Below are 17,051 nucleotides of genomic sequence, written 5' to 3'. Positions count from 1 at the left end.
TAGCTTCCCTGTGCCACCACAGTGTCTGAAGGCAGTCCTGGAGGGAGTACCTCAAGGGGTCAGAGGAAGGGAATCATGGGTACCTATCCAGACTAAAAATAGGTTTGTGTTGTGTATAAGGGCGATGGACTCAAGGGAGAATGAAAGGAGAACTCATTCTCCATGTCCACTCAGTACTCATTCTTTCACTGAGGGACTCATTCTTTCCTGACAGGGCTGCCAACTGGTGACACTGTTTTCTGTGTCCAAGATTCATGTCTACTAAAGACATGGATTTAAGGTGACCTGCTTTTTCATATAGGCCACTGACCAGCCACCAGATGATGGTGACTAGCAATTAGTCACCAAGGCTTCAATGCCATCAGCACAAGATAAATGCCTAGACAGAGAGCACTGGATTTGAACTGGTAACCCAGATGTTAACAGCACATTACCAATCCCTGTGAATCAGCCAGTCCTTTTGGAGTGATTTTTTTAATAGGAAATGCAATGTGAGGGTTTAACTGGAATCTTTAGTAAACATTATTGATGGTTACAAGATCAAATAAAGATCAGGAATGTGCTAAATGAAATCTTAAAATAGTTTTTATATGTCTTAAAAGTACAAAAAAATCATCCTATTAGAGCCAGATATGAAACTTAAATATACACTCTGTAGAATACACATTGACTTCTATATAAACAACCACAGGGGATAGACCATTGATTCTCCCTTGCTGATGTCAGGGAATTGATTTACCCTTTTATTGACCTGAGATTTGTAAATGTTAAAATCCAGTAAATGTTAGTGTAAATAGCCAATATTTCATCCCCAAACTTCCACTTGTATCCTATGCATTTTCCTTTCATGTTATTGTGTTATTGTAATAGATGATCCTGGAATGGAGATGAGGCCCGATAGGGCCATGATAACTCTCAGGGCTTTGCTGTCATATACCATTCCATCTATACTTTCATAGTTTATACTCCCAAGTGAATTATGATTCTTCTATTCACTCTGAAGCCATTATTGCACATGCCTATACTGCACTGAGGAATAAGGATATGTCTGTAGAGGGTATCTTAGGATCAGCAATAGGCAAAACGTTTCAGAAAAATAAATGTCATCCCGTCCTAATTTCTGCCTGCTGTCTATATAGCCAACTCAAAGCCCGTAGTTTAGCTTAGTTCGTCCATAGCTCCCTACCTGTTATCTCCATTATACCTACTATCTTTCTTTGAGAAGATTACATTATGGAGTATGGAGGGAGGTTGCCTTTATTCCAGAGCCTCCATGCTGAGCCAGGCCATCTGCTCTGTTGAGCTCTTATTCAGGCCCATATCTGTGAAGGTACTTAGGCACCTAAGTCCTTTTTTTTAGGCACCACTCTGATCCACAAAACTCCCACACAGCTGCTGCCTAACTCTGCAGGTGCCTAAACTTGCTCAATGCCTAAGTTTTTGTGGTAAAAGTTCCCTAGGGGCCTATGTTTGATTCTGGGCATAGGCACTGCTGTCTCTACTCTAGGTTTCTGGGCACCTATCTCCTGCTTAAGCCCTAAAGCAACCCATGAACTGGAGGAAGATAGGCACGCCTTTGCCTAACTAACCTGTGGGGCCAGATCTAGTAGGTCAGCTCAGAGGCCAACTAACTCCACACAAAATGGCCTAGCAGAGGGGTAGCTCATTTATAAACTTTACCCCATGGTGAGAGCACTCATGTGGGATGGGGGAGACCACAAGTTCAGGTCTCCCTCTGCCTCTGAAGGAGAAGGGATTTGTACAGGGATCTGCTGCCTCAAAGCACTAGGCAATAGACTCATTCTTACTCTCTGGCTCCATTAATATGTAATTATTCAATTAAAGTGGAATAGATGCAATAGGAGAGATGCAGGGAAACCCACATCAGAATACCATGTTGCCTAGCGGTTAGGGCACTCCCTTGAGAGATGACAGACTCCTGTTCTCCTCATCAGGCAGGGGCAGGGAGACTTGAACCAGCTCCTCCTTCTCCACTCCCTGGCTGTTCTGGGTGGAGTTAGGCAGCCTCTGAGCACACCTACTGGATAGGCCCCGCATGTTCGTTAGGTGGAGGAGTGCCTGTCTTCCCTTGGCTCATGGTTCACAAGGAGAGATAAGCGCCTCTCTGCAGCCCGGACATAGGCACTTAACTCTGTGAGAGGGACAGGGCTTAGCACACCCCCCTCTCTTCCATCTCTCCCACTGGCTAGCTTACGCTGCTTCCTGCCTAGTGTGCTGGCTTTGTGGTTCGCATTCTAAGGCACCTCTCTCTCCCCATTCATTGTGTAGGAAGCCTAGACAACTAACTCAGCTCTGTGGATCACAGTTTGATCTGTGATTTTCTAAGTGCCTACTTCTCTTGGTGGATCCAGGCATCAGTTACTCAGTTCCTGCATTTTCAGCAAGGATGGAAGGGAGGATATAAAGGGAGAATAAAAGAGGCTTTAAGCCACCTTGCACTCCTTATATGGTAGGCCCAGGCAGAATCTTGTCTGGCCCCGGGTGTAAGTTAGGCTAAGGGCAGCTCCAGTTTACACTCTACTTATCATGGTCTCCTATGGGTGCTGGGAAGCAGAAAATTTGTCATAGTATGCCCAGGCCACACTCTTTCCTTCAGAGCCTGGGAATGGGCCTCAGGGAGCCATTTCTGCTCATTCTAAGGCCTCTTTATTCTCTGACAGAGCAATGTGAGAATCTTTAGCAAAACTGAGAGACAGCCTCTGGGACTTTGCCAGTATGGTTGCCAACTTTGTAATACTGTATTTAAAAACTGGACACTCCAGCATGAGTGCTGGATCCTCCCCTTTGCCACCCCTTCCCCCTAGGCCTCACTCCTGCCCCACCTCTTCCCCCAAGACCCTGCTCCTGCCCTGTCCCTTCTCCCTGAGCCCCCCTCCCTTTGCTCGTCTTTCCCCCTCCCTACACTGCTCACTGCTTTTCCCCTCTGCCCCCCTCCCTATGTGGGTCAGGAGGGACTTGCCTGTGGAGCCAGGGTTGGGAGCTGCAGCCACCTGATGCAGGCAGGAGGTGGTCCTGGCTGAGTAGAGGTTGTTGCAGGTGATGACCCAGCACCTCCCCTGCCCGCAGTAACTGGACTTTGGGTGTCCAGTCAGTAGATCTGACCAGACACTGTCAGGTCCCCTTTCTGCTCAAAAACCAGACACTTGACCACCCTATTTGCCAGTCAAATGGAAACAAGGTGTCAAGGTTCCTTCCCCACTCTGAACTCTTGGGTACAGATGTGGGGACCTGCATGAAAGACCCCCTAAGCTTATTCTTACCAGCTTAGGTTAAACACTGCCACCACCAAAGTGTTACACAAAGAACAGGAGAAGTGCCTATTTGGAAACGTCTCCCCCCAAAAATATTGCCCCAAGCACTACACCCCCTTTCCTGGGGAAGGCTTGATAAAAATCCTCACCAATTTGCATAGGTGAACACAGACCCAAACCTTTGGATCTTAACAGCAATGAAAAAGCAATCAGGTTCTTAAAAGAAGAATTTTAATTAAAGAAAAAGTAAAAGAATCACCTCTGTAAAATCAGGATGGTAAATACCTTACAGGGTAATCAGATTCAAAACCTAGAGAATCCCTCTAGGCAAAACCTTAAGTTACAAAAAGATACAAAAACAGGAATATACATTCCATTCAGCACAACTTATTTTATCAGCCATTTAAACAAAACAGAATCTAACGCATATCTAACTAGATTGCTTATTAGCCTTTACAAGAATTCTGACCTGCATTCCTGCTCTGGTCCCAGCAAAAGCATCACACAGACAGAGAGCCTTTGTTTCTCTCCCCCTCCCCGCCCCCCGCCAGCTTTGAAAGTATCTTGTCTCCTCATTGGTCATTTTGGTCAGGTGCCAGCGATGTTATCCTAGCTTCTTAACCCTTTACAGGTAAAAGGGTTTTTCCTCTGGCCAGGAGGGATTTAAAGGTGTTTACCCTTCCCTTTATATTTATAACACAAGGTATTTTGTGTCACTTATCACCAGAAATTTTATAGCACAAGAGCTCTGATTAAAACTCCAAAAATGCCAACATTTCACTTACTTTTTATGTAACTATGATTAGTTCACAGAGATGAGGGTTTTTTCTGCGTTCCGCCATGATGGGCTGAATTCTGTTCACCTTACTCATTCATATGGTCCTACTAACTGCTTAGGGTTTGGCCTGAGTCTAAAATGCATATGGGGAAACCAATCTTACATCTTCTGTTTCTGTTATAAAGTACATCATCTTCGATGAAATGTAATTGCCACTTGGCTATAATCTGACCTCCACCCCAAGGTGCAGTCATGCTACAATCTGTTAGCAAAGCTGTTCAGTTGCACAAGGCTACTATAGGTGAGGAATCTTCCGTCAGATTTCTTTGATATCCTGTGGGCTCTCAATCAGTAGCCACTTCGATTGCCTCACTCTAGAATTTTAGTGTAATCTGTAAGCAAATCACTGCAGTAAAAACCCAGCAGATAGTATATCGACTTGGTTGATGTTATTCTCTGCTGAGATATGTAACGTTGCTCTGAGTGAGGGGCAAGTTAAATGGCAAATATATCTACCTTGTCGGCAGCACTAGCAATGCGGAAGTCATGGGCAGGAGTAGCTATGTGGATTCTCTTGCTTGCTCCCTAAGGGGAATTGCTTGTAGACAGTGAGTACGGTGAAGGAAGTTGATGTGATTTGAAATCTTGTCTTTCCTTGACAAATCATGTGTTTGGCGTGGTCCAAAAGTTTTTATTCAGTTGTGCAATTGGTGCAGTCTATACCCATTGTGTCCCACGATGATTGTGCAACAGCAGTACATGTCCTTAAGACAATGAGGTTCTACTATTGTAATTTCCTCCTTGCAAAGCATCCAGCAGTTCATCTCTTTTGCTTGCAGTCTCTTCAGTATGCAGCAACACATTTGTTCACTGCTCCAGGGCACTGGGATCACATTACACTTTCCTTGCTTATTGTACATTGACTGCTTATGAAGTGTCAAATTGACTTGGAATTGTTCATCTTGGTTTTTACACCTTTAGTGGCTATATTTGTTACCTACTCCGTAACCCTCATCTGGACAGGTAATTACATTCTGACACCACTTGCCCTCTAAGGACCACAGCAGAGTATCAGATTCCAGCATGTGAGCAAGTCTTTGCTATAGTGGGCATTGGATGTTTGAATTCACTGCACCAGAAACCTGCCTCTCCTCCTTTTTTCCCTATTGTCCAGCGCCTTAACTCTTTAAACGTCATATTTTATATTTTTCTCTTCCCTTATCTTATGTTAGATTTCCTCTTAGATTTTTTTTACAGTGAAAAACGAGGGGGTTTTATTCAATTTTAGAACATTTGAGGGCATTTTTGAAATAAGAAAAACAAAATTGTGAATTCATTGCACTACATGGTGGTTAATGTTTGGTGACCATTTCAGCTGTGTTCTGACTACATGTCACATAAACACATGTTAAGGGCCACAAGGTAGTCAGCCTATGCAGAGGTGTGCAAAGGAGAGAGAGCACAAAGCTTCCCTTCTCTTTTATCTCCTTTGTTGCAGGAAGCCACAGTTATAGCTGGGGCCCTACCAAATTCACAGCCATGAAAAATGTGTCATGGACTGTGAAATCTGGTCTTTAGAGTGAAAGTACCCAATACTATACACATTTTACAGGGGAGACCAGCGTTTCTCAAACTGGGGGTCCTGACCGAAAAGGGGGCAGTGGCAGGGTTCCAAGATTATTGTAGGGGGCGTCATAGTAGTGCCATACTTACTTCTGCACTGCCTTCAGAGCTGGCTGGCCAGAAAGCGGCGGCTGCTGGCCAGGCATCCAGCTCTGAAGGTGGCACTGCCAGCAGCAGCACAGATGTAAGGGTGGCAATGGGCGGCCGGAGAGTGGCAGCTGCCGGCCGAGGACCCAGCTCTGAAGGCAGCTGCACAGAAGTAATGGTGGCAATACCATACCATGCTACTGCTCTCTGGCCTCCCAGCTCTGAAAGCAGCACCGCAGCCAGCAGCAGTGCGGCAATAAGGGTGGCAGTACCGCTATTCCCCCCTACAATAACCTTGCGACACCCCCACACGATATCCTTTGGGTCAGTACCTTACAGTTACAACACTGTGAAACTTCAGATTGAAATAACTGAAATCCTGAAATTTATGATTTTAAAATTCTATGACCATGAAATTGACCAAAATGGAGGGGGAATTTGGTAGGGCCCTAATTATAGCCATTGATGTCCTGATCAGTGGCTCTGTGGGCTAGTGCCCTTAAGGGTGTGAGTTCCATCAAAAGGGCAGAGAGGAGGCAGGGTTTTGGAACACCACTCCTCCATAGCAGCCCATACCTCTGGCTTGCTACAGACAGGAGGTTGCACGCCCTTCAGCATAGGGACCATCTCCTTGGATGTGTATGTATAGCGCCTAGTGCAATAGGGCCCTGATCCACAGGAAAATCTCTCTAGGTGCTACTGTAATATAAATATGAAATAAGGGGTGGCACAGCAGTTGTTGTCTCCAGGAGATTTGGGCACAGTGTCTCCCATAGAGAGCTGTTTGAAAAATTTCAAAGTATTCTACATTTTGATGATTTTTCTGCATTTTTTTTTTTACCAGCTCTCCTCCTGGATCTTCCTGTTGGGGTATACGGGCCTTGCACTGTCTCCTGTTCTGGGCTAGGCGTTAGTGGCATAATCTGGCCCTATCTATACACGGAGCAGTGAATTCATGGTTATTGTCATTCATATGTGCTAAAGCTGAACAATCATCCTGCAGATATCTAAGGCCCTTATCCTGAAAAGCAGTTGGTACAGATAGAATCTTGTGATGGCACAGTGCCCCATTTCTCTGCCTGCATTCAGGGGTCCAACAGCATGGAGTAACTTGCAGGATCAGGGCCTAAATTGGTTGTTTGATCATTAGTAATAAAAAAATATATATACAGATCAAACTCAGCATTTAGCTTTACATTTTCCAAAACATTGTGCTAGTATGCCTAGAATGAAGTTTCTGGTTGCAACAGTCATGATATTAACAGTGTGTTTACTAAAACCATCTTTTAGAAGTTTAATAATGTGTGTCTGTTCATTGATAAACCTAAAATCAGCATTTAATTGCTGTGTCATAAATATCTTGTTAAATCTAAATTAGATCCTTATTTGAGACACTTGAGGTAATGACCCAATTTTTTTCCTTGTAATTGTAAGTGGAACAAAAGGTCTTCTGTGTGTGGATTAGTTATAGGGAATGTGTAGATCCCCTCATAGGATCAATTTACAAATACTTGCTTAATGATTTTAGCTGGGAATTATATTAGCTTCCTGAACTCTGCTTAGTACAGAAACTTGTATTGGTGCAAAATCCTGTAACTAATGGTTTCAAATGCAAAAAATGTGATGAAGTCATCTGTTATTTTGAGGTCAGGGTTAATTAACTGCTTCTATTGAGCTCATATTTTATTGTTGCAGCCTGAAACTACCAGTTTAATTGGTGATAATCTAGGGCCTGATCCCACAAATCTTTTTTCATGTGAGTAGTCCCATTGGTTTTGGTGGACTACAGTGAGCACACTTCACAGAATCATGCTCTGAATGTTTTGCTACATGTCTCTGGATTAAGATGATTTTTGTTTCCAGTGCTTCTCCTTTTGTTTTGTTTGGCATGTGGAGATGTTGGTCTGGACCTGTCCTTGGGTATAATTTGTTAAATACCTGAAAGGAATTTATTTTCTCACCTGAATTTTCACACTAAAGTACATGTGAGCAGATACTATACAGAATGAATTTGATACCAGAGGAAAACTATCTGTTCTTTGTCTTGTCTGTGTGGCACCATCCCCTCCCTGTGCTCCCATGAGGCCTACTAAGAGCCATCTTGCAGCAGACCTACCTCCCCTCAGGGGGGCCCTGTCAAGTAGCTGTCTCCAGTTCAAAGAGTATAAAACCAAAGGGTCTTCTACTGCTCCTAGGCTACCTTTCACTGTGTCCATTCCTACAGTGCTGAACTTCTCCTGAAGACCCAGCCCAGACTTGAGCCACTAGCCCTCAGGGTTTCTTCTCTGGAGACCTTTCCCTAGTCTGGTTCTCCCTGGACTGGATACTTATTCCCAGGCCATCTGCCTGGGGGTTGACCTTTCCCAGCCTGCTCCGGCCATGCCACCCTCTCCTTCCAGGGCCAGTCACAGGAGACCACTTTCCCCTGTAGCTCTCTTCCAGCTGAGTCTCCCAGCTCCCCCATCACCCAGCTCTTCCCCAGCTGGGTCTGATAAATGAATAGAGCCACCTGCTCCACAGCCAGTCAGGATCAGTTGCAGAGGCTAATCTGTGACAGGCGAGACTGAGCCTATCTCCCCATAAAGGGCCAGCCAGCCTGTGACAGTCTGTAAAATGTCTGTCTAAATATAATCTATAATAACATAATCTAAATATATGTTGCTATTTAATTCATTCAATTTTTCAGTGTAGGGTCCTGAAATAAGCTATTTTGTCTTAGTCGCTGGTGAGCTGATTAAAGAATCCATGGTACAGTATGGTAAGCGTTTCTAGTAAACAAACCATTGGTTGGTTGATTTTGTCTTGTAAACTGGCAGAAAGAATTCAAAGGATGTGGGCCATCTCCCATACCTGCCTGCTTTTGAAGCCTGTTATGTTCCTCTCCATCACAAATACAGTGATTGAAAATGAAAGTCAGTGCCTCCCATGTTCCCCAGCCAGTTTGTTTATATATGAGAGAGTGCTGTTGGACTAAAGGTGTATTCTTTGTATTTCTATATTCTAAAAATAAAATATACTATATTTTTTAAAGTACTATACTTTTCACTTTTTTCCATCGATGTTTGTTTGAAGCATTTTAAAAATAACGTGAACCGTGAAAAAAACTCCATGAAATCCATTAGGGACTTCACTATTGCTATTGGTTTTTTTGTGGGGGAGGGGATGGAAGTGCTCAGAGACTAAAGCGATGGGTGACAGTTGTACACTGGAAAATGAAAGATATCTGAGTCAGGACATGGTGTGGTGGGCAGGGGGAAAGTTGGGAACTATGGGTGCAGATAGTATGAGCAAGCTGTTTCCTAGAAAGTCAGAGAAGTTAGTTTCTCCACATTTCTGTTGACTCTTTGCTTTGTCCCTGCCTTTATTCAAAACTTTAAAGTTTGATTCAAATCCCATTGGAGTCAACAGGAGACCTTCTCTTGACTTACGTGGGCTTTGGGACAGGTTCTTAAAGGGGAGTCTAAATATAACTGTCTAAACCTGCAGCATTTAACTTCATTTTGTAAATATGATGGAGTCTATGGCCAGAAGGGACCATTGTGATCATCTCCCCTGACCTCCTCCATAACACAGGCCATAGAACTTCCAGAGATACTGTTGAGAATTTCTGCAGTATTAATAAGACTTAGCTGTTAATACGGCACTTTTCATCAGTAGCTCTCAAAATGTTTTACCAAGGACATCACTATCATTAGCCCCATTTTACAGATGGGGAAGCTGATGCACAGAGAGGTGAAGTGCCTTCCCCTGGGTCACCAAGCTGGGAAGAGATCCCATATTTTCCAAGTAGCAGTCCAGTGCTCTAACCACTAGGACACACTCCCACCCCACACTAGAGCATACTGAGTAGTGCCTCCGAAGGGAAGTTTACAGTAAAGCAAACAGGGTCATAGGCTGTACTTGGGATGGATAACAATGTGGGAAGGATAGCAGAGAAGCCAAATGTTAAATGAGGCATTTTAGTTTAAAATATTTTTAGATTAAATAGTATTTGAATTTAAATGATTAGTTAATTAACTGATTATAATGTAGTGGGAAAGGGCACTATACATACATGTGAAATTACCCCTTTGGCAAAGGACCTGAAGAAACCCTATGATTCCCCTTGCAAATGGAGGGAGGGAGAGAAACAGACACATAGACAGGGGAGGGAGGAAGACTTAGCACATCCCTCCTGGGGAAGAGAACTTCATGCCAACCCTAAATGAACCAGTACAGCAGGGACAAGCCACAGTCACTGGGGACAAACTGGTTGGCAGGGTAGAATGTTGCATTCAGAAAACAGGTGGTAAAAGACTAAAGCCACAAATAATATAACAGTGTGTTTCAAAAATAATTTCTCTATTAAATAACAGATCACATCTGAAAATACTGGATTAAAATTATTTTCTATACTAGGGTCATTTGTGATGAATACTCAGGAAGAAATTATACAAGCCATTGATGATTACAGAAATGCAAAAAATGGATTTGAGAGAGCTGCCACCTGGAAGTCAAAGATAGGAAACCAGTGATCTACAATGTTAAGAGTGTAGCTGGGTGTTTCATATTTACATCATAAGCGTCTGATCCTGCAATCCCTTACACATGTGAGTAGTTCTGTTGCCTTCAGTGGAACTACTCATATGAATAAAAATTACTAGATCAGGCCAGTAGTATATACTTAATATACCTAATTACCAAGCATGTCTGTGTGATTATGGTTTTTTGAGGGTTAACTCTACATTTTTGCATATATATATATATATGCAAATGTGGGTGGAAAGTGCATTAAGTCATTTTGTTTTGGTATACAGAAATATGTTTCTCTTTTGCTGCAAAAAAAACCTCTCATTTTAAATCTATTGCTTCATAAGGTCTCTTTTAAAAATCATTTATTTAAACTTTTTACTTTCCTTTGTGACACTCCATTAAGCAAATCTTACAGCCCTGAAGATATAAAAGAGTATGTGGTCATCTCCCCTTTTTTTTAAAAAAAAAAAAACGAGGGAACTAGCTATTGTAATACGTGTGCTGTGTAAGAACGTGTGCTGAAGTTTCATGTTTCAGGTAATCTTTTTAAAATAATGGCAGTCTAGATTGCATCAGTTAGTTTAAAAACTGCTATGCTATTGGTAGGGACAGAATGGGATTAGAGCCAAACTTTGACTCTGTTTCTGCCAAAGTCTGTATCAGATTTAAGACACATGCTTCTGCAAGCTTCCACGAGGGTTGTGAAAAAAGTTTTAATACAGAGTTGGATTACAGCTCTCTGTAGCTCAAAACATTGGCCGTTATACTACCATCTTAAAAGGCAGCTGTAACACAGAGCACAGAATATAGCATATTTTTAAAGTTTCTGGACCACAAATTAATTGAGTCCCTTTGTGAGTCCAGATGGAAGATCAGTTAATAACATTAATGTGAATCTGATTACCTGATTACTTGTGAGATTATCAGATAAAACCAAGCAAATGCTTAAACTTTTTTCAAATGTATCTAAAGAACAGTCTAGGAAATGACATTGTCTAGGTGAATTATAATTGTGTTGGATGAGACAACAGTTATTTACTTTCTCACGTGCTTATTCTGTTTGGATTTACAACTGAAATTCTGGAAGTTTTTTTAAATTGTTGCAAGAAATGCATTTCGAAACAGAGCCTTCCAGCTGTATGATATCAACTGCGTAGTAATCTGTGGATCTTAAACATCAGAATGTACAAACCGTGGGCAACCTTGAATATTTTCATGGTGTCTTTTCTGCATCTCCTGCAGGGATCTGATTATGAGTATGGACCTGTGAAGGTAGGTGGGCTTTAATTTACTAATATAACAAATCTCAATTGTCTGAGAATACATTAATTGTATTGCATGAAGTGGCGGTAGTGTCTAAATCATTTTTGTTTGTTTACCTATTTGGTTGTGTGAGTTATTGTTGTTCAGTTACACCGATATGAAGCAAGCGGAGAGGAACCAGTATTCTGTACTAAATAGTTTAATCCATAATCATTGTTTAATAGTTTTGTCCTTTTGCCACTTATAAAGTTTCTGCCTTAACTAAATCCTTTAATATCGGTCTTAAAAATAAAAAATTAACTTGAAAGTCAGAAAATTTAGATTTCTTTTAAAAAATAGATGCTCCCTATCATTTTGCATTAGTATATTATCTAGGGAATTACTTACAAGGTATAGAAAGACTTCCTCTGAAGCACTTGTTCAATAATTTGTCACCAATTAATGTCTCTTCTCACGGTTGTTAAAAGGCTTTATCCAGGTTTCTAACCTATGCAGTGACAGATAATAATACAGCATATTGACTGGGGATACAGTTTTCTTCTGGGATTTGTACATTAAAAATTAAGATGAAGCATCCTCATGAATGTGGGATTTTTCGGATCTGACTTTTTGAGAAAATGTAAATACTCCCAGACAGTAATTTCTAAAGGAAACCAAGTGTCAAATACAATTCCTAGTTTGTAGGATTTCCAAGTCACAGTTAATCCAGTGTGTGCTCCTGAGACACTAGCAAGTCCTTGTGCCATTAAGGAAAAAACACCACCAGCTAACACTCTTGTTCTTACTTCAGAGAATGTCCTCCTTTGCTAAGCAATGACCACACACTAGTCCATAAAACACACTGAATTCTGACCTCTGTTTCAAGAGGCTGGGTTGCACACACAAATGTAGAGATCCACTACAAGAATGACAATTAGCATTAGTGCATGATGTGTGTCTGAGAATGACAAATGACTAGTCCCTCTGCATCCTCCTAGTATGAAGTTTTAATTTACAGCATGAACAGTCTGTAATTTGAAACAGTGAAGACTAGTATAATCAGTCTGTTCATTTCCTGTGCACCTTGATTGATAAATCATTGGTTTCTTCCATGTAGATTACTAAACCTATGTGTGACTGGGTGCACAACAGAAGTAAAATAGATGATGAGAACTCTGTCTGCAGATATAGCACAGAGTGCTAATTCAGTATATTGGTAGTCCAATAGTTATGTGAGTAAAAAGTCTTTCATTGAATTTTGCAACAATATACGCTCTCCCAAGAATAAATGTAATGGCTTATTTAGCTCTGACATCCTTAATAGCTTTTCTCCATACTGTATGTACTATGCCACTGTCATACAGTCTTTTCAACATATGTACAGCTGTAATGGTTGACATTTGGCTGCACTGTCAATTAGTCACAGTTTGGCCATAACGTATTACTGCAGTATAAGACCAGTTACACTCCAGCACTAACATGAAGGTGTGGTGTAGGTCAGTCCAAAAAAAGATCTGTTTCAAATAGACTTCACCATGTGATAAAACCAAAGTTAATTTCTCTGCTTTCTCATACTTGAAATATTCTTCTCTTTTTTTGTGAAGAGAGAGCTTCATGATTGAGTTTTAAGCACATTTAAGTTTTTAGATATTTTACTTCTTGATAGCAAGATTTTGATATTATTTTGGCATTTACTACAAATGAATTTCCTAAAAATACAACTCTTTAATGTAATGGTGTTTAACGTAATCCATAGATTCCTAGCTGTTAGGGAGAGAAAATGCCGTTTGATTAACCTAGTCTAACTGCCGGAATTTTGCAAGACTCCGATCTACAGCGCTTCTACTATTGTCTGAATAAAGACATTTTAGAATAATTTCTGTGATGGCAGCTTGGCCTCTTCCCCTATTAGTTTAACCACTGCCCAGTTGCTCCTCTTGGGTAAGATCATCTCTTCTGTTATGCAGTACAAAAGGGAGTAAATGGACCTAAGAGGCCATGTGGAGAGGAAATATAGCTATGTGGGATCATACCGTGATTTATCTGGTGCTATTCAGCTGTTAAGTATTTCTCCTGCATGCAAGTAGCAGCTCTGTCACCCCAGAGGGTTGCATATGTAACCAAGGATGCTACAAACATTATTTTAGTTGCAGAACACAATATATATAACAATTCATACCATAATCTTCCAAAGCTCTTTTAAGTCAATGAGCGTTGTGCTTGAGTAACAACTGAAGAATAGAGGTGTGTGCAGTATATTAAAAATTACACTCACTCTCATGTCATTAAAGAACATTAGTTGGGTTGCAAAGTCAAGCATGCAAAAGTCAGAAAATGCCAAAATTAAGATTGACTTTTCCGTGCTTGACTCTGCAACCCTAAATGATATTTTACATACAAAAAATTTGTGGAATTTCCCAGATTAACAACCTCCCTCCCCCAAAATAACATCATGTGGCATCATATTGCCATCCACATAGTTCATCAGCAGGGTTGGAACCTTTAGATTCACCACAGACCTCTGCCATTTGAGGTAAGAGAGTAACTAGTACCAATGGTAGGTGTCTCCTCTATGTGGCCCAGTGCTGGTGGAGGATGAGATGCACACTTTGCCAGTAGGTTTCACAGATATTTGCTGACAGCTGAGGGATGTTGAGAACCCCAGGAGTTTTGGGTTGCATTCCAGGCTCCGTAGGGTAGTGTCTCTAGTGGGCACAGACCCTTCTGCCCATTCCCCCCCCGCCTAGGATTGCCAACATCTCTTGTTACAAGGGACATCCCTTATTTTTTCATCTCTGTACAACAAGACTGGGACTTGCTGAGTGCTGCAAAAATCAGGTAGAAATACGCCTGGTGAATGTAGATGAGTACTGCTTATTCATTATTACTGATGAGGATAATAGTAATATCAGGAGGAAGGGTGGGGTGGGGATGTGAAGAGAACAGTCCCTTATTTTTGAAATACAGTGTTGGCAATCCTACAGGCCTCACCCCAAGCTTGAACTCTTCAGCCCTGCCCAGTCTCTTCCCTACACCCAGCTCCTCATCCCAGACCCATTCTCCTCATCTAATTGGTCCTAGTATTCAGTTCTCTTCCTCCTCATCCCACTCCAGGTATCCTTGCCCAGCCAGTCCCAGTCTTCCCCTCTGAGCAACCATCTGCCCCCCTCCCCACACCCAGTCCTAGTCTCGTTGCCCCACCGGTTCCAGTTCCTCCCCTCCCAGCATCTCCATCTAAGCTGTTTTTCTCCCCATCATCTACTCGCTGATCCCCCTGCCCACCTTCCCAATTCCCACTGGCTCCCAATCTCCATCTACCACCCTCGGCTCCTCCTCCAGTCTCAATGTCCCCACCTCACCGGGCTTCTTGTCCATCTCTCTTTGCCCAGCCTGTCCAAGTTGTCCCCTCACACCCTGGCTCCTTGTTAGATATGTCTCTCCTGCCCAGTAGTTCCCAATCCCAGTCTTGACAGTTCCAGCCCTCCTTCCCCAGCCCCAGCTCTGTCTCTGATCCCAGTTCCCTGCCCCAGCTTCAACGTCTCCCCCCACCCTCCCATTTCCCTCTGTGGCTCCCAGTCCCAGCCACCATCTCCCTCCCTGCCAGCCTCCAGTGCCAGTCTTCCCCCCCCCTCCACCTCCAGCCCCTTATCCCAATCTACTCCCTCTCCCTCCCCCCATCAGGTCTGGCTCTTGATCCCTGTGCATTCAGTTTAGGCAGTGTCCTTCTCCACACTCCCTGAGCCCAGAAGATGGGGTATTGCATGCACCGAAGAGACAGACTCCCTGTTTTCAGTTTTGGGGCCTGTGCCTGGCCCAGCCACCCTTCGCTGCAATTACAGGGAAAGTACTACTCAGCCTGGGCTGGAGCATGCTCAGTGCAGATGGAACCTTTAGAGATTTCAGGTGCTAAACTATAAATCATCTCTACAGAATGTGTGAGAGCTGTGCTTTTTCAAAGCCTGATAATTTGGGTGGATTCTCATGAGAATGGGAAAAGGCACATTCCTGACACAAAGGCCACCTGCTTATCAACCTTCAAGTAACTGCTCCACAGCATGAGGGGGAAGAGGAGTTTCTAAATTAAAGGTCACCTGTTTTTTAACATGAGCTAAATGATGTATTTTTCTGTAAACTCATTCATGGAAATGGCTGATGCATTTTGGCTGAAACCTTCCAAAAACAAAATTCAGCCAGAGGCAGACATTTGCCAGGATAAAGTTCATCCTGAACAGTTAAAGTTTGGTTTCAGAGTAACAGCCGTGTTAGTCTGTATTCGCAAAAAGAAAAGGAGTACTTGTGGCACCTTAGAGACTAACCAATTTATTTGAGCATGAGCTTTCGTGAGCTACAGCTCACTTCATCAGATGCATCTGATGAAGTGAGCTGTAGCTCACGAAAGCTCATGCTCAAATAAATTGGTTAGTCTCTAAGGTGCCACAAGTACTCCTTTTCTTTTTAGTTAAAGTTTGGTAAAGTTATGAGCAACTGAAAACAGGGTCTTCTAATGGGAAGTGTGGGGCATCTTTCATAATAGGTAATGCTGCCAGCCCCATCTAAAATAATGGCAGGCATCAATAGTGACTCTACAGTGGAGGTCATGTTGAGATTGGCACAAAATTGGAAATCCTTTTATTTCACACTTTAACGATTGGATTAGGCTGCAAAATTTGGCACACTGGCCGTTCAGACAACAATTGCATTTTCCATGTTACTTTTTTGAAATTAGTTATTTTTTGCAGAGGAAACATTAACAAATATTCCCTAGTTGACTATCCTGACAGTCTCTTATTTTTAGGAATCTGCTGGCTAAACAACCCCAACCATCTTTTCCTGTCTCTCTCTCCCAGAAATTCTCTATTTTTAAGTATCAGAGGCAGAGGCCACTTTTTCCAGAACTTTAAAAAGAACTATTATTATATTCGTTGTAACCCAACTGATCTCCACCAAGAAAAGCCAATGGAACTGCTCCAATCCGTCAGCTACTTATGTTTCCAACACTACAGCTGTCTTTGTAATGGAGATGCAAGTTCCTCATCTCTGACAAACTTGTGCTTCAACTTTCCCTGCCCCCTTTTCACCATCTGCTAACCCCTCTTTGAAAGGGAGAGATGAAGCCTAAATTGTCAGATTCAAAGCCCACCTCTGCTGCTGAAGTCTGCTACCTCTGGCAAACCTCCTGTAGTTATTAGAGAGGAGCCCTGGACTTACAGACCTGAGGAAGACCATTGTACTGGAACTCCTCTGCTTGGCTTAACTGCAAGGTAAGGGATTCTAGATATTCCCCAGCCCCATGAAAACCACTGTACCTTCTCCAATTGCTCATGGACCCACACACAGTTAAAACCACTTTTCTAGGCACCCCACACTCATACAGTTAAACCTGTAGAGGCTGTTTGCAGTCCAACAATCTTCTGGAGGCCCATCAGACTGTGATTCCCACAGAAGGCTCACCAGATGTAGAAACAGCCTCCAGAGCAGAACTGGTATATCCATTTCTGCAGCATGGCCCTCACCAGTCCACCCAGCTTGCTCTGCTG

The 17,051-nt window shown here is 42.6% G+C and overlaps 2 protein-coding genes across 2 annotated transcripts in view; both read left to right on the top strand.

The window, feature by feature from the left end:
* The window catches only part of PIR (pirin), a 64,684-nt gene extending 54,410 nt beyond the window's left edge, over positions 1 to 10,274 (top strand). The window contains 2 exon segments of the mRNA XM_077811628.1: positions 8,452 to 8,518; positions 10,159 to 10,274. Of these exon segments, the coding sequence (XP_077667754.1) occupies positions 8,452 to 8,518; positions 10,159 to 10,274 (183 nt within the window).
* Positions 10,275 to 11,454: 1,180 nt separating this feature from the next.
* VEGFD (vascular endothelial growth factor D) overlaps positions 11,455 to 17,051 on the top strand; it is a 32,379-nt gene continuing 26,782 nt past the window's right edge. The window contains exon 1 of the mRNA XM_077807177.1: positions 11,455 to 11,544. Within this exon, the coding sequence (XP_077663303.1) occupies positions 11,455 to 11,544 (90 nt within the window). The remainder of the gene's footprint in view (positions 11,545 to 17,051) is intronic.

Source organism: Eretmochelys imbricata, chromosome 1, assembly GCF_965152235.1.
Source record: "Eretmochelys imbricata isolate rEreImb1 chromosome 1, rEreImb1.hap1, whole genome shotgun sequence".
NCBI classification, from domain to species: domain Eukaryota; kingdom Metazoa; phylum Chordata; order Testudines; family Cheloniidae; genus Eretmochelys; species Eretmochelys imbricata.
This window is presented reverse-complemented; position numbering and strand designations above follow the sequence as displayed.